General features: G+C 38.2%; 1 protein-coding gene across 2 annotated transcripts in view; it reads right to left on the minus strand.

Annotated features, from left to right (window-relative positions):
• Nucleotides 1–26,194, minus strand: part of HELZ (helicase with zinc finger) — a 204,882-nt gene that overhangs the window by 82,235 nt on the left and 96,453 nt on the right. For both annotated transcript variants that reach the window (XM_006886268.1, XM_006886267.1), the window contains exons 16-21: nt 18,266–18,444; nt 15,092–15,210; nt 13,160–13,305; nt 10,633–10,780; nt 7,966–8,149; nt 6,402–6,630 (exon numbers count right to left, since the gene is read on the minus strand). In XM_006886268.1, coding sequence (XP_006886330.1) covers nt 6,402–6,630; nt 7,966–8,149; nt 10,633–10,780; nt 13,160–13,305; nt 15,092–15,210; nt 18,266–18,444 — 1,005 coding nt within the window. The remainder of the gene's footprint in view (nt 1–6,401; nt 6,631–7,965; nt 8,150–10,632; nt 10,781–13,159; nt 13,306–15,091; nt 15,211–18,265; nt 18,445–26,194) is intronic.

Below are 26,194 nucleotides of genomic sequence, written 5' to 3' on the forward strand. Positions count from 1 at the left end.
GGGTCGCTATGAGTCGCAGGCAACTCGACGGCACATAACAACAACAACAACAATATCAAAATGGTCTAGAATTTCTTTTTTCAACTCTACATTTAAACAAGAGGGCGCTCCAGTGGCACAGTTAGTAGGGAGGTGTGCTACTAATCCAAAGGGGATGCTTCTCTCACAGTTCGAATCCACTAGAGAATTGTGGTAGAAAGATGAACTATTTCCTTCTGTGTGATTCACTGCCCCCCAAAAAGCCTGCTGGAGGACCAGCTAAGAGTTGGTTCCAACTCAATGACAATGAGTGAGAGAGAGATGTAAACAACAGGGTAAAAATGCTATAAAATATGAAATCTGTATTTCTGACCATAGAAATCAAGGCATTTTGTTACAGGAAATGTATGTGGATGACTAATAAAAGCACCAAAAAGCTGCTCTCTCTTTTTAAAGTTAAGAAGCCTTCCAAGAAAATCAAGTTTCTTCTCAAAGCCTGAGTAAAGCTTATCTTTAAGTATGTACTGAAGGTCCAAAATCCATGTATTTTTCCACTGTTTTGATAAAAATGGTATAGTCTGTAGCAAGTTGCACTACTAATAAAGTTGACACTTCTCTGTCAGTTCAAATCCATCAGTGGCTTTGATGGAAAAAGATGGGTAATCTCCCGTGTGAATTACAATCTCTCAAAACTAACTGAAGGGTCAGCTATGAATGGGTCCCCACTTAAAGTCAATGAATGAATGAGTTTTCAAAAACAGCTGCAGTATTAAACTGTAAAAATCCTGGATATAATGCAAGTATATGATGTAACAAAAATGAAGTTTTTTAGTCTAACTATTAAATTAAATATCAGTTTGAGTGATATCTCTTATTTGTGATGAACTTTTACAAAAGCAAACAAGAAGAGAGCAGATTGACTTTAATTATATCTAAATTTTTATCCAAAGGCATGCAAGTTCGAATCCACCAGCTGCTCCTCAGGAGAAGAATGCGCAATCTCCTCTCAAATAACTACCTTGGAAAATGTGCTGGAGGGTCAGCTAGGAGTCCGTTTTCACTTGATGATGCACAACATCATCATCTCAATTTCTAGTATCATTTCTTTGTAACATATATCCATTTTAAGCTTACAGAGACAAAATACTAGAACATGCTCTATTTTTTTCAATTCCATACCCTGCTCCTCTCCTTCCCTGCCTGGACTGAAGAGGACTTGAAGTGAACACTCAGTTAGGAAGCACCTTCCAATGACCTCACATTTCACAGGAAGTGGTGTTCATGGCAGTTCAGTGGTTGCCATGGTCTCCATGATCCTAGAAACCTCAAAGGAGTAGCCTTCAATTTGAGGGACACCACCTAACAGCAAACACTCTAAGTTACTCAAGGTAAACAAGAGCTACACTGCATGAGAAATTGCCATTTAAAATGACTTTTCTCCTGATTGCTTTATTAATACAGAAAAATGGTCATGAGCACGGACTCCAGAACCAGACCACCTGGGATCCAAATCCAGCTGTGACTTAACAGCTGTGTAAATTCAGCAAACTACTTCATCCTTCTTCATACCTCTATCTCCTCAGGTCTAAACCAGAACATCAACAAGTATTATTGTCACATTATATTTTATTCGAGTGACTTTGACTTCTGACTTCTGCACTGTAGTTTCCTTTTCAAAAATATTCATAGGTTTTTATTCTTTTTGTCTCTTTGTGAAGGCTCTTGCAAAGCCTATTCACAATGTTCTTGATACCTACTGAAATACTATCTGTGGCATTATAAGCGTCTCAACACACAGATATGGAAGGTCACCTGAGTCTCAAAACACCTAGAATCAAGACAAGAATTCATTGCTATACTTATTTTAAAGTCTCCACTAATTCTCAATTCTTTCCCCAAAATGTTATCATTATGATGATGATGTTAACAATTTTCTCTAGTAGTGCTGGTCAGAGACTCCACATATGTATTTACACTGTAATATATTTTTCTTTCTTTTAAAGGATTTAATCGTACTTTCCATCACTGTGTGAACATAAAGCTTAATTTTGTTTATAAATTAAGCTCACTTTTAGAATCACTGACAAAACACTGAAAGTTAATTGGTGTCCTCCAGCTCTAGGGAAAAGGTGAGTGTGTATACAAATTTACATGTATCTCTATATTTGGGTTGAAAATTCTACATTGAGTAAAAAAAGCAAACTCAGTTCCTCCATTTTCATTTGCACTGCTCTAACTACCCTCTCTCCTTGTCACTGCACAGATTTAGCCATCCGTATTCACTGCTTTCGGGGAAAGGCAGGGACACCCTGAAAAAGAGAGCACATGTTTTAAATCAACCCAAAATGCTTGTGCGAGGCACTGACTAGCTACAAGACTCTAGGAAGTCAGTCATTTTATCTCTTTATACAGCTGCCGCTTGAATATTTTGTGATTTGACTGAAAGTTTATGAAGTAAATTGTCTTTCCATTCAGTAAATCATAAACAATAGGACTCATGATATTGACTGCAATTCCCCACACTGTAACTGCACTCTTCTCACCTCCTGTTTCCTGTTCGCCCTTCTTCCCTCCTCTTTCTGAGTTTTATCCCTCGACAAAAGCCACTGTTTTGATCCCATATGGTTGACTGCTCTAAGGAGCGTGTGCACAGTCTCACTGTCCACTGCACAGACCTGTCCGAGGCTCGGCTGAGAGCTGAGCCAGCCTGGCCCAACACTGAGCCAGGGGGGTAATTCCAAGCTTGAAGGGTGACTAAGGAGCTGCCCACTTAAAATGCAAACAGAATATGCACATCGTGGAGTTAATGGAGTGACTGAATGAGGAGAATGTTCGCCACACTGATTACTCATTACTAGAAAATTTCCATTTAAAAATAAGTTAAGGTGAAAAATAATATAAAACTGGCTGAATTCTTATCCAGTATCATTTGTGTAAGAACTACTTGCTGGAAAGTTGATTGACAGTGGGAATATCATACACCTTCTTTAAAATAGTAAACGAGAGAGGAAGAAATTTGAATTAAGTCAAACTGCAAAAAGTGCCTTCCTCCATTTTTATAGTGTCTAGGAGCTACATTAAATCTTCTTGGTTTACTTATATATTAAAATAGTTTCTAATAAAACTAGGAAGATTAAAGATTAAATAAATATCCATATGCTCCAATTATGAGCACATGGTTTGGAACCATGATCAAATTATCAAACTAGCATGGATAATTAAAATTCCCATTTAACTATAGAATACATTATTTCAACCTTTGTATTACGGATGGAACTGCATTCTCAAAATATGTGTTGTAAATACTGGGGGAGCTCTGGTGGCCTAGTGGCAAGAAGCTGTACTGCAATCCCAGAGGTGAGCGGTTCAAATCCACCAGACGCTCTGCCGGAGAAGGAGGGAAAATTTCCCTCCTGTACCAGTCAGATCTGATTTGACGGTACACGCACAATAAATAAATTTAAAAAAATATGCGTTGTAAATAGTAATCTCTAAGCCTAGATTCCCATTTAGAAACATGTTGGCTTTGTTAGGTTAATGAGAAAGACTCCAAATAAGGTGTATCCAGAGTTGATCTCTTCTGTGGTCTGAAAGAGCTTGAGAGGAAGCCAGCAAGCAGAGGCCAGGGAGGACAGACGCTGAGACACATGAAATTCACCCAGGGGCAGAAGCTCAGAAGAGAGGACTTGGCGCCAGAGAGAAAGTCCTTCCCTAGAACCAGCCGTCCACCTCCTAAACTGTGATAACACACAGTGCTGCTGTGTTCAAGCCACCCAGTTACGGTGTTGCTGGTACAGCAGCACTAGATCACTTGGACACTAGGCAAAATGCATGGAAGGAGTTCAGATGGGATGGCAGTGAAGGGATGTGGCTCCTAAGCAAACGGTTGGCAGCGGGAGCCTAAAAGCCTCTCGGCAGGAGGAAGATGAGGCAGGATGAGAGAATAAAGATTTACTGCCTTGGAAACTCTAAAGGCAAGTCTAGTCTGTCACTTCAAGATTGCAAGGAGTCAGAACCGACCAGATGGCAGTGGGCCTGGTACACAATATATTTCTCTCCTGGAAAATGTGTGGCTTAATTATAATGTGCAGCCCTTTGACACACACCAGCTGAATAGTAAGAAAAACCCACCAGTAACACTGGCTTGAGGTTGAAAATTAGCTGTGGTTGATGCTGACGGCATAACCTCAGGAAGAATCTTCATCTGTTTGCTCAGAGAGAGGAACCATTTATGTCAGAGGAGGAATAAAAACTGCTGATCGCATTCATTTTACAGTGTAATATGACTCCACAGAAAAGTGTAATGTGTTTAAAAAAACAAAACAAAACCAGACAACTCGGATTGGTACATGCTTGGAGTTATAATTATAAGGAGAGGCCAAAACCAACATGGCTTTTGACAATTTGTACACCGGTTTCAATATCTAATTGTCTTTAATGCAGGTTGCCCTACTTTATATATTTTAGGATATTAAACTCTAATCAAACTTTGTGTCCTCTATTTGACAAATAATACTGAACACTGTGACACTGATGTGTCAAATGTGATAATGGTCTCCCATGGCAGACAGTGTTTTGTGGACCTTCCCGATTAAAACAAGCTTGGAAGCAGGAGTGGCATCCAATTCCAAAATAACTTGCCTCCAGAAACCCTATGAACTTAGAGAAATTATGAAAGTTAAACAAGTGTTCAGGTCTTTTGTTCATAGGGTCACTATGAGTCATCTACGACTCAACGGGACTTAACAACAACAACAATCAAATTTTGTGTCCCCTTATTTGATAAATAAAAAAAAAGAAACAAAAATGGTATAATACAACAGCACTATTCTAACCAAATAAACTTTCAATAAATAGTGAAACAACTAAAGTAAAATGCTCAGGAGGAAAGCCAAACCAGCAGGCTCATTAGCGTACTTTGTTCTATTCAGCTGTGACTTGAAATTAATACAGTCTCCTTCTAGCTGTTCTGCCATTCACGGTTAAATACTACAAACACAGCAAATATATGAGGTTAGTGGCATTTTACAGCAGAATCATTTACCAATAGGAAATATTTTCAGACTGTGTTAGTTTTTTTTGTTGATATAAAAGACTGTTTCATAAAGTAGTCATATAGACTGAAATTTCACTTGATTCTTTTGTTAACAGCATTCCCCGCCTTCGGAAAATACTACCATCTTTAAGAGTCACAAGCACATGCAGCTTAAAAGTCTTGCTTCCAGGAGAATAATTTTTTCTGCTTACACATGAAATCAGGCAATAAAATGGGACCAAACCTATTTTGCAACAGAGAACTTCTTTTAAGGAGGGCTACTTCTTAACGGCCTTGTCTACCTTAATTCTAACACATCAAAAAGAAATGACCTAAGGCCAAGAAGAAACGACCGAAGGCATATTCGAGAATGTCTACAACTCTTTCTACTGACTCTGAACTCCCGTTGACAGGTACGAGAATACTTATAAAATTTTAAGTAATCCCTAGAGTATTCCTTTCTTTTTCATAAAACATCATCATTTTAAGTTTCTGGTGTGTGTGGGAGGTGTGTGTGTTAAAGAATATTTTTTTCAGCACTCCAAAGGCCATGTCTTCTAATGCCAGCTTGATAAGGTTAAAATTCCTACTAATGTCACAAATGTACAATAAAAAATTGTTATGTTGCTCTTCTTTACCTCGTGTTAGTAAAAATAGTACCTTATGACTAAAACTTGATGACCACTCCCAGTGCCATCCAAAGGCAAGGAACAACTTCTAACGCCTCCTCCTGCTCCTGCCCCAAAAGTTTAAGATCCTCTGGATTAAGCAGATACAAAAATCTTTGTGTAGACACAAAGACTACAGAAGGAAATCTATAAAAATCCGAACCAAAGTAATGGAGGTTTAAAAAAAACAAAAGCAGAAACAAAAATCACCAAAAATATAAACAGTCCAATAAATACAGACACCAGGGCTCTCTGTATCAACTGTTCTCTTTCTGGACACCTCTGCCAAAGACATGGGCCCAGCTCAGGGTCTCACTTCCAGTGCCAACTTCTCAGTGAGGTGGAGGCTCACGACACTACTGGAAACTAAAACCAGCCTACCACACCCTCATCTACAATGCAAGTCCCTTTCCGAGATTTTGATTTTTTTTTTCCCATTTTATTCAGTGACATATCCTCAGGGCTCTTAGTACATCGTAGGCACTCAAAAAAATCTGGTGAATGATGAACGAATGGCTGGGCAAATGAACGAACAAAAACACAATATGATGAATAGACCCAAAGTCATATACTCTTGTGTTCCCATTGGATATTGGTATTGGAATAGTAGACTAAATCTGATTTTAATTAACCAAGAGGTCACATAGGTAAATATACAGATAGGGATGGAAATTAGTTTAATCTCCCCTTTAATTCTTCCCTCAGTAACACATAATTACCTGCATCTTCCAATAGAGCACAAAGCAATGGGATCACCCACTACAGCAACCAGGGATTGTGCTCGGGTGATGGCAGTATTGAGAAGCTTGTAGTTAGATAAAAAACCATAGTCTAAGTCCTCCGTGGAATCTTCCAGCAGTTGCTCTTTCTTTTTAATTGGTGTCTGTTTATGTTTGCAAGTGTGCCTTGTACGTACTGTGCTAAGAAATAAAACTCTGAATTGCTTTCCTATAAAAAAATAGAGAATAAGGGGAAAAAAGGACTTGAGATGGTCATTCTAAACCACTGATAACATTAAAATATTGCATTTTTAAACAACGTATTGCCAGAACCAACCTCAGGAATTATCAACTCTAAAGTCCTTTTCCTCAAAGCAAAAGCATCCAGCCTCTGTCCACCCAGGGCAAACAGCAGGTTCACAGGGCCACTTTATGGAGAGTCTAACAGGTCCTTCTTTTCACGTTCATGCTCAGAGTTGCACATCTGTTCCCTTATTCTATGACAACTCATTGCCATCCAGTAATTCTGACTCATAGCGAGCCTGCACTGGGTTCCTGAGGCTGTTCATCTTCGGAGGAGACTGTCCATCTTTCGCTCAGAGCCACTGGTAGACTTAAACCGAAAGGGAGGTGTGGCCTTTGGATGAGCAGCACAGCATGCTACAACTTACGCCACCAGGGCCATTCTAGAACAAGCTCCCAAAGAACTGCAAAGCTGTTTTAATGGCAGTGTTTAGCCTTTTCTTTTCCAGGCCCAACAACCCTAGTTGTTTCTGTCATTCCTGACTCCCACAGGTGGTGTCTCACTCTTAATTATCACAGGTCTTCCGTAGTCTTTCTAGTCACAGCTGTGCTCCTTCTAAAACGCACTCCCCAGGTCCTAGGTGAGCCTGGACAACACATGGTGGAAGATAACCACCGTGACCAGCATGACCTGGGTGTCCTATTACTTGTCCTACATCATCCACTATCTCAAACCTGAAGAGTGTACTGGGTTTCACTTAGCTCCCACATCCTAGTACTGATTCATTTACTTAAAAGCAGTTTTAAGGGATTTAATTACATGAAGACGATTTTTTAAAGCTGCTGGTTATTCATTTAGGGAGGTCTCTTAGTTGAAGTCAACTAGACAGCAACAGGATAGATGAAAATTCAACGCTGTGCCTTTAAAGTGTGTTTGAACAGAATTTGCATGGCAATGAAAGTTTAAAAATATCTTTACAAACGTGTTAGCCCTCAGACACAATAGGACAGTTTCTGTTATGTGCCACTACTGTGATTAACGGCGGCATACAGATACTGTCTGGCATTCATACAATTAGACACTGAAATTGTCTTAATCCATTTGTTTATATATATTTCTTTCATTTAGGCATAAAAATTTAATAAAAATGTAAATGAGTCTGACCTTTAATTGCAAAATTTGGCATTAAAGTGCTTGGTATAACATGAATACATAATTGCTTGTCCGGAAAAAAAAATATTCTGAGGATTAAAATAATATTTTAACACATTACAAGATTCAAGCATCTGAATTACTTGATTCATTTTAATTAATACTTACCTTGAACATTTAGCACCCTTTCTACATTAACATCAGATAATCTCTTTTTTCGAAGTTCAGCACGTATCCTAAACACCTGATCAGCATACGGAGTCACCACGCCAATACTTCCATCGTCTAATTTCCCCCAGGCCACCGGCCACTTTCTTCTTAACTCTTCCACACGTTCCACCACTTCAAATACCTTGAAACAAACATACACATGTGCTACTGTCACCACAAGTGTCTGAAGGACAGAATACAGTAACTGAAGGAGTCCTATTTTTAAAACTATATCCCCACATCCCTAGATCCCTTTCTCCAGATCAGCCTAATAAAACTAACCAGCTCATTAGGAGGCTCCTAGAATCAGTGCCACCACAAAGATCCAGCAGCATGAAATCTAGGGTTGTCACCCACTTCACTGACATAACCAGAAAAACAATAACAACATAAGCAGAATACCAATGGCCATCAGCTGGCATCAAATCACAGGTGGAACCTGGACAAACCTGGATCAGAGAAACAGACTTTTGAACCCCTCGGCCTTCTAGCTGGTTAAGCCTGTGCCAGACATATATGACAATGCATAAATGTAGCCCCACATTTAACACAACTTAAGGTTTTCAGATACACTTATTTTATTATGGTAACACTTTTTTAGTGTCATTTTATCCATCTTAAGTCAATAAATTCACTATCAATGTCTGGCACAGTGGGGAACACAAAAATTCATAAAACACAATCTTTATATGCACACCCATGTTCACTGTAGCATTTACAATAGCAAAGAGATGATAACCACCTAGGTGTTCATCAACAGATGACGGGATAAAGAAACTTCGAGCCGTATACATGACGGAATGCTATGTAGATGGAATAATGAAAAATTTGCTAAACACTCCATAACTTGGATGAATCTGGAGGACATGATGCTGAGTGATAAAAGACAATCACAAAGAGGCTATTATTAAAAACTAAGGGAAAGTTTATATTCAGAAACATTCTCTGATGACTATCAGAGATGAGATGGGAGCGGGAGCAGAGGAAAAAATCAGGAACTAGATAACAGATACATATCAAGGTAGGTGAAAGGAAAAGCAATGTACAAGAAGGGGGTGATCAGCACAATTATCAACAAAGAAAGGGGAGATACAATGATGTGCACAAGAAAAAGACAGTAAGAGTCAACACCTCAAGCTTTTACAGACACAGGGAGCTCTAGTGGGTAAAGGTCATGCTGCAACCCAAGACTAGGTGGTTCAAATCCACTGGCTGCTGCTTGAGAGAAAGATGGGCCATTTCTTCTCATGAGATTTAAAGCCTCTAAAAACCCACTGAAGGGTCGGGTACAAGTTGGTTCTAATTGGATCGAACATTACACACAATCTTGCATTATCATTAATAACAAATCTGTAAGTGAATGCAAAAGAAGAAAGCTCCCTCCCAAAAAAGGATTCCTTGCCCACTAAGAGACTATTGAGAAAATAAATTCCTAATTAAATAAGTCAAAGGGCTGAAGTGCAAAGATGTCATTTTAAAGGCTAAGGTACATCTGGCCCAAGCCAAGGTTATTTTCTATTGCTGCATATGCATCTGAAAATTGGCTAATAAATAAGGAAGATCCAAGAAGAATGGATGGTTTTGAATTTTGATACCGATGAAGGATTTACAGTCCATCACAGATTGCCACAAACTGTCTGGGACAATGTGTGCAGTCAGTGTGCTCAGCGCAAGTAAAGATGGTAAGATTTCCTCTCACATTTTCTGGGTATGTTATCAGGGGAGCCAATCCCTGAAGAAGACTATCATTTTTGGAGAAGTACAGAGTCAGGGAAAGAGAAACTGACCTCCAACGACATGGACTGACAGAGTAACTGCAGTAACGGGCTTACACACAGCAAAGACGTGACAACAGCACCGGAGGGCACAGAGCTTCGTTCTATGGTACACAGGGTCAGAGTGACTACAGCACCTAAAAACAACCCTCCAAGGATGTACATGCTTTGGCTTGCCACCTGATGTGAGTGCTCATACCACGTACATTTCTCTAAAACCTATGAAGGTAGAAACTGCAAAGGAAACCCCATGATTTGGAGCAAAAGAGAGAGAAAGTGAAATTGTCATCTGGGTTACTGTGATCTCTCTGGAAGTACAATGCACAGGATTTGACCTTTCATAACTTACTTGCTTAAAATTATCACTTCATTTCACCATGGTCTACAAAACTTCACTCAAGTTTAATTCAGATGGGCAATTTATACTGACTTATCTGAGAATGCTGTTTTTCTTTTATATAAGTCATGCATTGGTGGCAAGAAGTTGTGCTGCAATCCTGAAGGCACACAGTTCTAATCCACCAGCTGCTCCACGGGAGAAGGATGGGCAGTCCCCTCCCGTGTGATTAACGGCCTCTGAAAACCCACCAGAGGGTCAGCTACGGGTCGGTTCCAACTCAGTGATACACAACAATTTTGTCTTTTATCATAAGATTTAAAAAAGTAAATCTAAGTATTTGTTTTCTGCAATAGATTTTTCTTAGAAGATCAATATTTTATAAGAAAGAATTTTAAATGCTATTTTTCATGTAAAGTAAGTCAACAAAATTATCAACCCAAAGTTTTAAATAAATGCTCAGAATGTATCACTGTGAAAAATGTTAACAATTTGCAAAAGGAACTAAGATACCTCTGCATTATTATAAAAAGCTGTGCTATTTTTCTCCTGCACATCTTCTCCTCGTGCTGTAAAGAACGTCAGTGGATAGAAATCCTTGTGGGCTGGTTGCTTTCCACTGGCCATCAGTTTGCCTTCATAGAAAAGTTCAGAAGTGTAACTGCAGAACAAAACCAAGTAAGAAAAAGAAAAAAGAACAGTCTACCATCAAAATTAGTTTTACCCACTAAAACAAATTTATCAAAGTTCATTCAAATAATAATTCAGATAAATCTCTAACTTATTTTAGTTCAAGTACCTAATATTTATGGTACCAGGATCATCTGGGGGGAGAGGGGGGAGAAATCCACAGCATTAACAACAAAGCAGGCACTTGATAGACCATTGCTGTAATAAATTGGTTTTGGTGAGCTATGAAGCCAGACGCAGAAAGAAAAGAAAGCAGTGATGATTCAATACCGATGAAAACCATGCTATTTAAAGAAACTCCTAGCAGGTATATTATTGTGGTTCATATATAACTTTATTTATGAGATACATAGATACATCTAAATACACACGCATATACTGAAACGCTGTTTCAACACTGAAGCAATGCACACAACTGAAGGATATTCAATTCCTTAAGTGTCTGGCAGTGCTAGTAAGCGAGTCCACTTTACTGATTAAAGACAGCAACTAGTACTGAACTCCAGCAAATAACTGGGGAACACTACACAAGGGGACACATTTTTAGATACAGACAAAAGCCATAGTGAAAACAAAAAAATGTTCCCAGCTTCAGTTTGCTCAGCTCCACGGTCAACACTCTTGGCACCAGTAGCCAGGAAATCAAAAAACGTATTGCGATGGGAAAGTCTGCTGTTAGGGACCTCTCCAAAATACTCAAGAACAAGTGTCTCTCTGGAGACCAAGGTCCACCTGATACAGGCCATGGTTTTTGCAATCACTTGTTACGCATCAGAGAGTTGGACAATGACTAGGGAGGATAGAAGGAGAATTGACGCCTTTGAGCTGTGGTGCTGGAGAAGAGTATTGAATGTACCATGGACTGCCAAGAAAACAAACAGATTCATCCTAGAGAGGATTAAACCAGGCTGCTCCTTGGAGGCAAAAATTCTGGGGCTTCGTCTGACATACTTTGGACATTTTTTTTTTTTAATTTAGGTTGTTTATTTTTCATTTCAATAAACATCTACAGAGATTTTGGGATTCCATTCATTCATTGTTGCATCCTTGGACATGTTTTAAGGAGAGACAGGTCTTTAGAGAGGGACATCATGCTGGGTAGGGTAGAGGGACAGCGCAGGAGGGGAAGACCCCTCCTGATTCAGTGACTGGGGTAATCGGGATGGGTGTGTCAGAGGCAATGAGATTGGCACAGGATAGAGCAGGGTTTAGGGTTGTTGTACATAGGGTCACTATGAGTCGCAAACGACTCGACGGCAGATAACAACAACAAACAACAACATCTATACAATTGCTTTTAGGAAAGCTGAAATATAGTTTTCACATAATTGACATGATCAGTGCTGTTAAATGATACTAAATTTTTTTAAATGGCTGTTTCTGGTGAGGAAATAAAATGGTAGGAGTGGTCAGGAGCACAGTGCTGTGTTCTGGTTAGATGGGTGTATTTTGTTTGTTACTATTAATTTCTAACACAACCAAATTTCTAGAAGCAGTTGTTTAAAAGGTGCTCTATAAGCACAGTGTATTGGAGTGCTACTTGAAAGGTCAACTACATTTAAGAAAAACGTTTAATAACTTGAATATTAGGGAGCTCTGGTGGCCTAATGGCAAAAAGCTGTGCTGCAATCCTGAAGGCACTTGGTTCGAATTGGCCAGCTGCTCCATGGGAGAAGAATAGGCCATCTCCTCCCGTGAGATTAACTGCCTCTGAAAACCTGCCGGAGGGTCGGCTATAGGTCGGATCCGACCAGACAATATACAACAACAGACAACGTTACTACTAAGTTTCATAGCTTTCCTTCCATTAAAAAATGCATTCTTTGTCTAAGAGAGGCCATAGCAAGACATTATGGCTTTTGCCAATGTATTTGTTTAATATAGCAATTGATTTTCACATAGATTATACAGTGAGTCACAGAAATACATTTAATAGAAACAAGTTTTAATTTCCAAAATTGTCCTATTTTGTGAATAACTACAGCTCTGACTTTTGGAGCACTCTTTAAAAATATAAAATGAAATCTAATTTGCAGGGAACTCTGGTGACTCAGTAGTACGGAACTGTGCTGCCAACATAAAGGTACCTGGTTTGAATTTATCAGCTGCTCTGCGGGAGAAAGATGGGCAATCTCCTCCTGTGCACTTTACTGCCACTGAAAACTCACTGGAGAGTCGGCTATGGGTTGGTTCCAACTCAGTGGTGTATACAACAACAAACCCAGCCTGCAACACTAGGGCTGTCATGTGAAACTCTGTGGGGAATAATCCATCCCCAGCCCAGCGTCATCTGGGGTGCCTTCACTTCAATCCACAGACGTGTGACAGGGAGGGGGCAGCTCACACCTACTTGATGATAGCTTCATGGGAGCGGTAGTTCTCACAGAGGAGGATTCGACAGGGAAACTCGGCTGGGTAATGCTCATAGAGTCGATCAAGTAATGAAACGTGGAGGTTTCGCTCCCTGGCAAACTCGCTGTAAACAAAAGGACTGAGCTGTAACAGACAAAGATACAGAGAAAATGTAACTGAGGAGATAAGTAATAGTTTTAAGCCTACTTGTAAAAAGTCAGTGAGCTGAAATCTCTGATGACCTAAACCTCAATATGCCAAATATTGGCGCAAATAGGGGGGGAAAGTATTTTCTGTGAACAATTTCATTGCTACAAACACTTGGGTTAAAATTTCTACCTTTTTGTTATAGTAAGCCAACATGAACTGAGAATTGTTCTGCAAAGATTAGTGAAGAATTCGTCCAACATGATAGTAACTACTACTCTAGTACTGTTACAATTTTAGGGATGAGACCAACTGCATCACCAGAGGGGAGGAAGGTGAGCCCAATTATCTCACTAAAACTGATCAACTCTTTAAAATGACAAAACAGCAATGGTATATACAGCCTACTACCTTTAAAAAAAACCCTCATCACCCAATGAGAAGCTGATACTCAGTTGTATCCCCCTAAAGTGTATAAAAAAACCCAACTTTGTCTGCTCCTGGTCGGCTCCTCTGTCTCCTGCGAGAGATAAGAGTCAGCCTGGAGCTCCGCAATAAACCTCTTATCTCTTGCTGTTGCATCAAAAAAAAAAAAAACAAAAAACACAACCATGTTTTTTTTTTGCATTCTAATGGAATTTATTATGCTTGTTAAAGAATAAATTACTTTTGTCTGTAACATGAAATATCAGCAGGTTTTTGGTGACAAATGATAAGATATTATGGCATCTGCTAGAGGTTCACAGTACTGGGTGCTCATGTGTTTTTTAAAAATATAAGCAAACTCCACTCTATCTCAATAAGGCTTAAGAGTCCATTCTGGGTTATGATTTTATTACTAAGGGGTAAAATTAACTGTTTTAGGCAAAGAAAGAAAAGCAGGATTTCCTGGATATCGTAAGAGCTGATACTACTATGCAGATGTCATACTAATCAAATGAAGAAGGGAGAAAGAATCCCCCAAGTTAAAATTTGTAAAGTATTTCAACAGAATCACTTATTTCTCTCTTTTTAATATGTAAGTATTTAAATGCAAGGGATTTCTGGTGACTTCGTGGCAATCTTTTCCAATGCAATTTACTACCTCTGAAAACCTGCTGGAGGGTCAAATCTGAGTCGATCCCAACTTTTGGTAATCAACATTTAAATACATGTAATTAGACATCATCTTTGGGATTATGACCATTATTTTCAAAGACAAACTTTGCTTCTGATGACACTGAAATACTAACCCTCAAGAAAATAAATACTAGAGACCAGATATAGGAAATTGTAGCATGAATAATTTACAGAAAAGGGAAAACCAAATTTCCACACTATAAAGAATGGAATTTCAAACCAATAAACTTGAAAATTATAATAAACTTTAAGTCATTAAAAACTGTCTAACTAAATAAGAAAAAAAACAGTGAAACTATAGTTTTCCTTCGGTTACATCTGTATTTTTCACTATAGTACATATACATTTAAAACAAACTGCAAAAATGGTACAATTACATAGCGTGCTCTAAGAAACAGATTATTAGGGAGCTCTGGTGGTCTAGTGGCAAAGAAGCTGCACTGCAACCCCAGAAGTACCCACCAGAGGTTCTGCTGGAGAAGGATCTGTACCAGTCAGATCTGATTGGATGGTACACACACAAAAAATAATACAATAAAATAAAATTTGGGGAAAAAAGAAACAGAGTATTAAAACACCAAAATATAACTAAATAAATAATAGAAATAAAAATATAAATAAAGCACCTGTTACTTTTAATATGATGATGCAAGGGGCACATACCTGCATGTGGTCTCCAGCCAGGACGATCCGAGTGTCGGTAGTTGCTAATGCTAGGGGCATAATGGTTTCACACTCCATGGCCTGTGCAGCTTCATCTAACAAAATGTGCGTAAAAAACCCTAAAAAGAAGAGTATACACAATAAAACATATTACATCAGCAATTAAATTAGGAGATCCCCCCCACCCTGCTGAGGCACGTAAGAGTTTAAAAGTACTTTCAACACTAAGATTTAATTTAGACAACTATGGATTTAAAACATTTAAAAAAGAGAGATTAAAAAAACTCTACTTCACTCACTATCTGATCATAAATGGCATCTGACTGTTAAGAGTCCAAAAATTCTTCCAGTATTTGTTGAAACACTTAAAATGATAGTTTATAAATAACTTTACTACAAACAGACATACTAGACTTTAAGATTAAAAATATTATGCCTCCATAGCACAGAGAAAGTTATAACATAAAAAAATTATAGTTTCTTCCAAATTACAATAGTTAAAAATAAATGTGAACTAAAAACTTGATGTAAGACATGGAAAAAAATTTCAACTTAAGATATATTCACTAATTAACATATTCACTAATTTGATGGTTTATACTCATTTTACTAAAAAAAATAGGTATTATTTTCTATTTAAGCTGAATCTGGTGGGAAATTCCATATAAAGGGGGAAATGTATGGGTATATGGGAGCTATATGTACTATCTTTTCACTTATTCTATAATTCTGAAAATGTTGTCAAAATTAAGTCTCTTTAAATTAATTTTTACAGTATCTCCATTGTGCGAACCCAGAGGTGAATAACAAAAGTAAAAAATAATCATTCCCAAATGCTCCAAGGTGCCACACCCATGATGGGAGGCAGCCCACCACTGGTGCAGCTGCTTACAACGAAGGAACATGGCCTAATCCACTAGGGACAAGGTGTGCAGGAGGAGAAGAAAGTCTTGGCCAGTAAGTGAGAAAAGAGGTCAAAATGCTCCTTTCTGTCTGAGTGGAGAACGAGAAAGCCCACTACTGCCAACTCCCCAGAGGAGAAATGACGGTCCCGTTCACTTAGTAGCACAGTAAAACAAAACAAAAAGACATAAAGTGGTTTCTCAATAGCCTTCTATGAACTGACTGTAGTCTAACTTCTGTTTCTAATTATATCAACAAGTTCCAAACAACCTGTTTGGACAATTTTCTGATACAACTTGATTCTAGGTTGAGAGTTTTCTAAATCTGTTATCACTGACTGAAATAACCTTCATCATTAGCCCAAACAAATGGCTATGGCTGACAATGCAAGTACTTCAAAAACTAATGAAGAGCTGTTATCTATTTGCTAAGAGCAGTCATGCATGTTTCTCCTCAGGGAAAATGTGATTTTGTTCAAGATTAATTAAGGAATACAACTACATAATCATAGGATCAAATAAAGAAAAAAAGACCTCAAACCCCCAAACTAGTAAAATTAAGCTAGTAGTAGTTGGATATCATTTTCATTAAATAGCTAGACTTGCATTAGGAATAGTGTATGTCATGAAATTGTTATACTAATTGCTTAGACTAGTAAAAGTAACAAGAAATTATCAAACTGAGTGAGTCTTGTCTTTCTAATTTGTAAAATAATTCTCTATAGGAGATGATATAATTAAATGAAGTAATATTACAAATATCCAGTCAAAAGCTCACTGTCAACCTCTAACGACTTTTCTTATTCTAGACTCTTGCTCTTCAAAGTAATTTTTTTAATACATTCTCACATAAACTATATACCATTTAGGACATAGGTGGTTCTAATCTATATAGGAAAAAAATGCAGGAAACAACCATAAAGTAATGAGACTGATTTTAAAATAAATATATCCAAATTCACATTTCAAAACAGCACTGTTTCACACACAGAAGTCACATAAGAGGCACGATAACGCACCGAAGCACCTTTTTCAAGGACAGTTTGGAAACTGCTTTTATAAATGCCCTCACAAGCCAGTCATGCGTCACCTGCTCAAGAAAGTCATCCCCAGGCAACAAGCATGTTTGTCTATTTTCCTCTGGGTTGGTTTGTTGTTTGTTTGGGGTTTTCTGCATTTTTCTTAATCACTAATAGCATTACATTGTTTGATCAAAGACCATATTCGCCAGATATGGCTCAGAAAGATTTTGAAGCTTTTCTAAAATTAAATCTATCCTCAACAAGGACAAATTGGCCACCATTCATTCACTTCAGATCAACAGAAGTGTATCAAGGGCCTCCAGGTGTCTTTAACCTGGGCCAGGTGCCAGAAACACAAGGGGAAGAGAACAGTCCCTATCTTCCAGAGACTCAGAAGTTAAAAAGAATTTGTCTCTGGCTCTGAAAGCAATTCTAAACAGAAAGAGCAAACAAAAAAGGGATTGAGCAATGTCAACAATTAAAATAATGGCAGCAATAAATGAATATGCTTCCAAAGCAACTCCTTTAACATCAACTACTCTCTGATGGTTAAATTCTGCCATAGTAGTCAAACAGACCTTTTCATTTTATATACCCTTCACACAAAATTAGCATGAACACTGTGCCTGCCTAGTGGGAAAAAAATTGGGCTTCAAACCCAAAGGCAAACAGTTTGAATTCACCAGCTGCTCCACAGAAGAAGAACTGGCAATCTACTCCTGCACAGTTTACTGCCTCTGAAAACCTGCTGGAAGGGCAGCTATGATTCAATGGTACACAACAACAAGAACAACGTTAATCCTTTATCATAAAATGCCCTATCAATCATTGTCTCTATGTTATATAAGGTAAAAGCTTGAGAAAATGACCGAAAACATCAGCATTCTCCAATATTTAATCTACCACACAATCAACAGTAAATAAAGACTGCCTGATCAATGAGAGGGGAAATGAAACAGCAAGTATTACAATGTATAAAGCAGGAGTAAACTTTTTCTAAACACATCAAAATGTACATATACTCAGTTTGGTAAAGTACATACTTTGTTACCACTACTGAAATTCGCTTCATAAAAGCAGTAACCATTGATGAAAAGTGGTTAAATAAACGGAAAATACTGTGTTCCATTAAAACTTTATTTACAAAAATTGTGAGACAGAGTTTGACCATGGCTACAGATCTGCCAAGTCCCGGTTTAGACTGAATATATAATCCTTAAACTGGCAAAACATTGTGTCAGTCAGCATACCAGGTTCAAGGTCCAACTGACAGAGGTACTGGGAAGTGTTTAATGTAACCACCACTACTCGATGTTTAAGAATATCTTCCTTCTGTGGCATCTGAAAGGTGGAATGTGCGCTTGAGATCAAACAGTACTGATGCACAACTGGGTGGACAGTCTTTACCCAGCGATTTCTGAAATATACCCTAGAAAGCAAAAGAAAATAGCTCCAATTTATATCTAGTCACATCTTAATAGTATCTATTATATTATGAACATCATTATATTATGACTATGAGTAGATGTAAATAAATTTTATAACCAACATTCTGCTAAATCAGGATTTAACATTTGACTGCCACTCTATTTTCTGTGACCCCCACATCCAAGAAAATATTCAAGCAGAAAATAAACACTACTTCAAATTAAGTATCCAGTTACTTAGAAGCATTCAGAGTAATCTCACTATAGAACGACATACAAACCTAAGTGTCCTAAGAATCACATTTTTTAAAATGTAAAATATTCATATTCTGAAATTACTTTTATTGGAATATTCTCTCAAAAAGCTATGAAATTCATATTTTAACCACTCATACTGATAAAAAAGTTCTGAATTGTGTACTGAGAATTTTAAGTTTTCTAAGCAATAGAAATTTTAAAACTTATATTCCACCTTAGAATTTCTACTTATACCTAAATTTAAACATACCACGTTTTGGACATTTACAAATGAATTTAAATAGCTGTCAATTGTAAAACCTTAACAAAGAGCCCCTTTGCTATTGCTTGCAAAATAAAATGACGAATGTGTTTCATGTGGACCACTGAGGTAGTACACAAATGACATCCATCCATCTACCCATGTAACTGACATTTCCTGGGTGCCTGTCATGTGCCGGCACAGAGGCAGATTGCAAAGGGTTCTCAATTTATCCTCAAAGACTCTGCTTTATTCTCTGAGTTTAACAGAAAGTTATCAGAAGGTTTTGACCAAATAGTCAGATGACAAGACTTAGGCTGTTAAAAACACACTCTGGCGTTTCTGGAATGTATGGTGGTAGGTGCAGGGCAGGAGGGGCAGGAGCACAATACTAAGAATAGTCAAACCCATTGCCACTGAGTCTGAACCAATTTACAGCTGACCCTTCGATGGGTTTCCGGGCTATAAGTCCCACAGAAGGAGGCTGCTCACCTGCCTCCTTCTGAACGGCTGGTGTATTCAAACAACCGCAGCACAGCTCCCGATGGACTAGGCCACCAGCCTCCCAACTAAGGGATCAGGGGAGTTCTAATTTGCAGTGCTTGCTGATGTCTGTGGAATTCAACTATTATTACAGTTGCTCATTTCCCCCTACCAACATTATGTTCTCAACTTGTCTGACAGTTTCTTGTACTAGGGTAGCCTGCACATTGCTGTGACTCTAGAAGCTTGCCACTATTTCAATCACTAGCAGGGTAACAATGTTGGACAGGTTTTCATTAGACCTTCTAGACTAAACCCGTCAATCTACAGCTACAACATTGGCCAGTGATAATCTTAAGAACAATGTAGGAACACTTGCCTGATATAATGCCTAAAGTTGAGCCCCTCAGGTTGGAAAACACTGAAAATAGAACTGATGAAAAGCTGCCTATTCAATGTAGATGTGATCTTAAAGGTGTGGAAAGAATAAAGTCTTGGGAACTTTTATTTGTGGATATAGCAGAACTCACAATAAGGAAAATACAACGGCAAGTATGCACTAATAACCAAAAGGTAGAATCTATAAAGTTTAAAGTAGGAAAATCAGAAGTCATTAAAAGTTAAGTAGAATTGATTAAGACTGATATTGGTCATTTTAAATCATACAAACATATGGTCACCTATTCCAGGAGGGAGCTCTGGGGCTTAGCGGTAAGGAGCTGCACTGCCATTGCAAAAGAACATGGTTTGGATCCATCAACTGCTCCACGGGAGAAGAACTGGTAATGTCCTGTGTGATTAACTGGCTTTGAAAACCCACTGGAGGGTCATTTTTGGGTGGGTTCTGACTTGATGGCACACAACAAAGGTACACTGTGACAAAGGCATACCATGACTGGAATGACAAATTGAAAAGGAAAATGCCACTATCATCATCAAAAAGAGTATCTCAAGAGCTATCCTGAAACACAACATTATCAATGACAGGATAACAACCATATGCCTACTAGTTACTATGACAATTATTTAAATTTAGTCCTCAAGTACTAATATCAAAGATAAAGAAATGGAAGATCTTTACAAATTTCTGCAGTCTGAAATTGATCAAACATATACACAAGCCGATTAATAAATTCTAGTAGTAACTGATATGGACAAAGCAGGAAATAAGGGCTAGAAAGGTTGGAAAATAAGGCCTGAGTGATAAAAACGACGCTGAAGATTGCCTAATTGAATTTTTCAAGACCACTACTTACTCACTGCAAGTATCTTTTCCTCAACACTCCCTACCCTGCGGATCCTGTCAGATGGATAAACAAGTATCACACTGATGAGCTCTGTGGAAGGAGACCAGCTAGAAGTTCCGTATCATCAATCACAACAGGGTTGTGGCCAGTCATGACACAAAACAGGAATCATTCATTTGCGAGTTGAGGACGAAGCTCTGAAAAAATTAAAACAAGTCCACAAGAGCCAAAGCATCACTCTGAATTCAGAGACTACAGACAGTGAACACTGATGCTTAAAGACCAGCTGAATTTTTGATAACTTTAAAGACCTCATACATGAAGAAAGCAAAAGATGACTGAAAGGACAGGAAAGAAAGAGAAGACCCAAAACAGTTGCCAAACAGACTCTGATACTCTGATCACTGTAGCCAAAGCAAATGCAAGAAATGATGATGTAAAAGAGCTAGAACAAAGATTTCAAAGGGCAATTTGAAAAGATAATCTATTATAGAAGGGAGCTCTGGTGGCCTAGTGGCAAGAGGCTGCGCTGCAATCCTGAAAACATGCGGTTCAAGGCCACCAGGTGCTCCACGGGAGAAGGATGGACAATCTCCCGTGTGATTACTGCCTCTAAAAACCTGCCAGAGGGTCTGCTTTGGGTTGGTTCCGACTCAACAGTACACAACAACAATAACGTAGTATAATGAACTGTAAAAAGACCAGAAAGAGAAAATTTGCTAAGATTACATTCTACAGTTCCGAAGCAGAAATAAAAGGCAATGAGAGGGGATCAAGCCTCGAGCGAGTTGAAGTACTGAAGCATTCCATCCATGGCCTGTCTGAAGAGCAAGTTAGTCCTGGAAGATGTACAAATCAGATACTGTTTGTAGACAAAGATAGCAGGACTTCGTGTCAAATACTTCGGGTGTGCTATCAGGAGAGACCAGTCTAGCACACTTCGTCAAGTTGATACTCAGCACAAAAGAGGAAGATCCTCAACATAATGGGCTGACAAGTGTGAGTTCAGGTATGGTTGCCATTGTGAGGCTGGTTCTGGAAAGAATGGGTAGTGGTTTTTCTACTGTTCCATAAGGTTATTATAACTTTACACCAACCTGACAGCACCTACACCAAGAACAATGGGCAAAATATTGAGCAATGCAGGAAACATACAGAGAAGATGGAACAAATACAGAGTCACTATACCAAGAATTAGCGGCCATTCAGCCATTCCAGGACTCATCATTTGATAAGAATTGATGGTACAGAAGGAAGAAGCCTAATCTGCACAGAAGGCACTAGAGAAAATCAAGGCTCCAGGACTTGACTGAACATCAAGGGAGATGTTTCAATACAGGGATGCAATCCTGGAAACGACACTCTTCTGTGCCAAGACAACTAGTCTGACAGCCAACTGGAAGACATCCATGGAAGTGTTCATTCCAAAGAAGTGTGATGTAACAAAATGCAGACATTATCCAACATTACTGCCAATTCCTCATACAAGTAAAATTTTGCTGAAGATCATTTAAAAACAGCTGTAGAGGGGCTCGAAGAAGAAACTGTCAAGAAATACAAGTCAGATTCAGAAAAGGATGTGGAATGAGAAACGTAACTTCTGATGTCATTTGGATCTTGACTAAAAGCATAGAATACCAGAAAGATGTATACTCGTGTTTCATTGACTATGCAAAAGCATTCAAGTGTGTGGATCAACCACAAGTTATGTATAATATTGTGAAGAACAGGAATTCTAGAACATTTCTTTACTCTCACGTGGAACTTGAGAACAAGAAGTTATTCAAACAGAAGAAGAGGATCCTGGAAAGGTGCGCAATAAAACAAGGAAAGGTGTGCGTCACAGTTATAGTCTTTTACATGATTTTTTCGATCTTCTACAGTGCAAATAATCCGAGAAACAGGACTATGGAAAGAACACCATATTCGAACTGGAAGAAGATTCACTAACAAGAACAATATAAACATAATGTGCTTGATGAAAGTGAAAAGGATTTGGAGCACTTACAGGTGAAGATCAAAGATCACGGCCTTCAGAGTCAAGATTACATTTTAGTACCAAGAAAATAAAAATCCTCAAAACTGGATCAGTAAGCAACATCATGATAAGTGGAGAGAAGACTGAAGTTGTCAATGATTTCCTTTCACTTAGATGCACAACAAAACCCATGTATACAGCAGTCAAAAAAAAAAAAATCAACTGACATATCACACTGGGAAAACTGGCAAAAAAAGACTTCATTAAGGTGTCAAAAAGCATAAATGTCACTTGAGGATTAGGCTGTACCTGCACCGTGCTATATGGTATTTTCAATCATCTCACATGGTGGCTTGAACAAGGTAACAGTTGTTGTTGTTGTTAAATGCCATTGAGTCATAGACGATTCATAGTGACCCTATGAACGAAAGACCTGAACACTTGTGTGACTTTCATTGTTTCACCAAGTTCATAGAGATTCCAGATGCAAGTTTCAGAAGTGGACGCCACTCCTGCTTCCAAGCTTGTTTTAATTGGGGAGCTCCACCAAACACTGTCCACCATGGGTAACCATTATCGCATTTGACCCATCACAGTGTTTAGCCTCACAGCAACCATGAGAGTTACCTCTGTACAGCAAATGGACAGACCAATGCTATATCACTTAGAAGAATGTCTGACAAAAACAATTAAAACCAGGCCTGAGGGCAGCAGATTAAAATCACCCACCTTTGACTTGGTAGCATCAATTTCTGTCCGCTAGGCCAACAGAGCTCTATGTCAAGATAACAGTAGAGATGTGAAATCTATTCATTTTGAGAGTAATTCTGATAAGATTTAGTGATGGGCTAGATGTGAAATAGAAGGAAAAAGATGATTCCATGTCTCTGAACTGAGTGAATAGGGAGTATTTGTAATGGTGGTAAAAGGAGAGGTACAGAACTAGGAAGGGAAATGAGATTTCAGTTTTTACATATTTAGCAAAAAACATCTAAATGGAGGTATCCAGTAAACAGCAGAACATTTGAAGTTCAGGAAGACTGTCTTGGGCAAGAGAGAAATAATAATATTACTTATGCATAAATCTCGAGGTAAGATCATCTGGAGATTAAGTATAACAAACAAAAAGCCTTAGTTGGAGAACAGACTAATCAATTACTTCAACATGTGAAATGGAATAAAAATTTAAAAAAAAGGAAAGGATCAAAAAGAGAAGTGAAGGTAACCATGTAAAATACTGCAATAGGCTGAGTAAAATGGGAATGAGAACAGACCACGGATCTCAGCAACAAGAAAGTTACTGATAACATTACTACAATGATTCCAGAATAAAGGGAGAAATAAAAGCGTGATTAGCTTAAAAAAGGAAAAAGGAGAGACTTCGTAAGTACAAACTAATCTGGATAAATTTAGATGAGGAATATAGGTAAAAGGGAAAATGGGTAAAACAATGAAAGAATTTTTCTTTTACTTTTCCAAGAGGGGAGTGTACTGGGGGGGAGGGTTGGGAGGGGAGAAAAGTGCAACAGTGAATGAATGGAAATCCAAAATCTCTGTAAAGTTTCATTGAAATTAATAATAATTTTTTTTTAGAAAAAGGAAAATGGGGTAAATTTTTTACTTAAAAAAAGACATTACAGTATAATATGGATTATATTTCAAAATTAAGAAAACAAAAATCCACAAAACTGAACCAAAAAACATGATATCAAAAATCATGATAAATGGAAAAAAGATGGTAATTGTCATTGATGTACTTTAACCTGGACCCACAATCATGCTCATGGAATTAGCAATCAAGATATCAAAGAATGTACTATATTGGGCAAATCTGTTGTCTAGGATCTCTTTAAAGTGCTTGAGAGCAAGGATGTCACTTCAAACACTAAGGTATTTTCAACTGCTTCATATGCACAGGCAAGGTGAAGGTTAAAGAGTGGATGCCTTTGGACTGTGGTGTAGGCAAAAAGTATTCTATCTGCCACTGACTGCCAAAAGGACAAATGAATCTGTCTTGAAAGCAGTGCAGCCAGTGCTCCTTAGGAGCAAGGATGGTAAGGTTTTGTTTCCCATTGCACGGGCTTGTTATTATTGGAAAGGATATTATGCTTGGACAAATAGACAGACAGTAAAGGAGAGGAAGATCCTCAATGAACTAGATCGACAGAGGAATGGCAACAATTGGATTGAGCACAACAATTGCGAGGACGGCACAGGATCAAGCAGGGCTTTGTTCTGTTGTACAGGGTCATTATGAGCTAGAAATGACTGGATGGCACGTGGACCAACATGGGGCATTTGTAGTCTGAATCACACAATCTAGTGAAGAAAAAATACAGGACAGGAAAGCTGTGTAGACACAGACGTCAACTCCTTGGGAAGTGGAGAAGTGAGCTTTAGATTAGAGTAAGAACAAGACACCCATCTAAAATGAGAGAGAAAGCAGTTATCTGGGCCTACGTTAAGTCAGGTGGAAGAAGGCCTAGTAAAGGGAAATGGTGGCTAGGCGCTTCCTATTCTATTCTTTAAGTGACATTCACATGATACCAGCTTGCCGTAACTGACATCATCGCTATTCTTTTCATAGATAAAAAAAAAAATCGAAACTCAGAGGGCTTCTTTATGGCCAGGATTCAAATCTGTGTTCTTACTCTCTCTGACCTTCATTTGTCTTACCTTTAAAAAGAGAGCAATAATTCTCTCAGGGACTTAGGGACAACGAATGACATGATACACATCTAGCAGGTAATACAAGGCCTAGCACCCAACCAAATCAAGTCCCCCAGTTTCACAACACTCTGTCTGTCTGTCTCTCCCCACCCCACCCCAAACAAAAAGGGAACCACACTGTGGACACAAGAAATCAAACAAGAAAGTTAAAGAAAAGTTTTCAAACAACATATTGTTTTCTACTCTATCCAAAAGATACTTCTACTCTATCCAAAAGATATCTCACCAGAGATGGTGAGAAACATTTTAGCCTTCATATGAACAAGAGAAGTATTTTCATTTAACCTCCAAAACAGTGACAGTAAAATGTGGTTCTTAATGAGAGCACCTTCAGTCAGCCAAAAATGTCTCACTCTGCTCAGTGAGCCACCAGCTATTACCAGGCTCACCTCTTCTTTCTCTTGTTAATTCTCAACCGCCCTTGACCAAACCCACCTCATATTACATTGGGAAGCAAAACCAAAATATTCTTAAAGAAGTAATTGCTGGGTTTTTTTAATTCTCTGATATAATTACTAATTTATTGTTTTCCCCTAGACACATGAGCTTCATAATAAAATTTTACCTTACAGATTTGTATTAGTAATTGATTTGAATTATTTTAATTTTTAATCAGATCAGGCTTTTTTTAAAGTAAATGAAAATCACATTTTTTAAAAACTGCTGTATTTCCATTCATAGAAATTAAGAATAGATTTAAGCAGAGGATGTAAGTGACTAGGAATTCAGCTATATTTGTCTCTGGCAGCTGAGATTACAGCTATTTTCTTTTTGTCTTCTTTTCTGTATTTTTTTTTAATATTTTCTTCAAAGAA

Source organism: Elephantulus edwardii, unplaced genomic scaffold (genome assembly GCF_000299155.1).
Source record: "Elephantulus edwardii isolate Elephantulus edwardi_28Jun2011 unplaced genomic scaffold, EleEdw1.0 scaffold00048, whole genome shotgun sequence".
NCBI classification, from domain to species: Eukaryota; Metazoa; Chordata; class Mammalia; order Macroscelidea; family Macroscelididae; genus Elephantulus; species Elephantulus edwardii.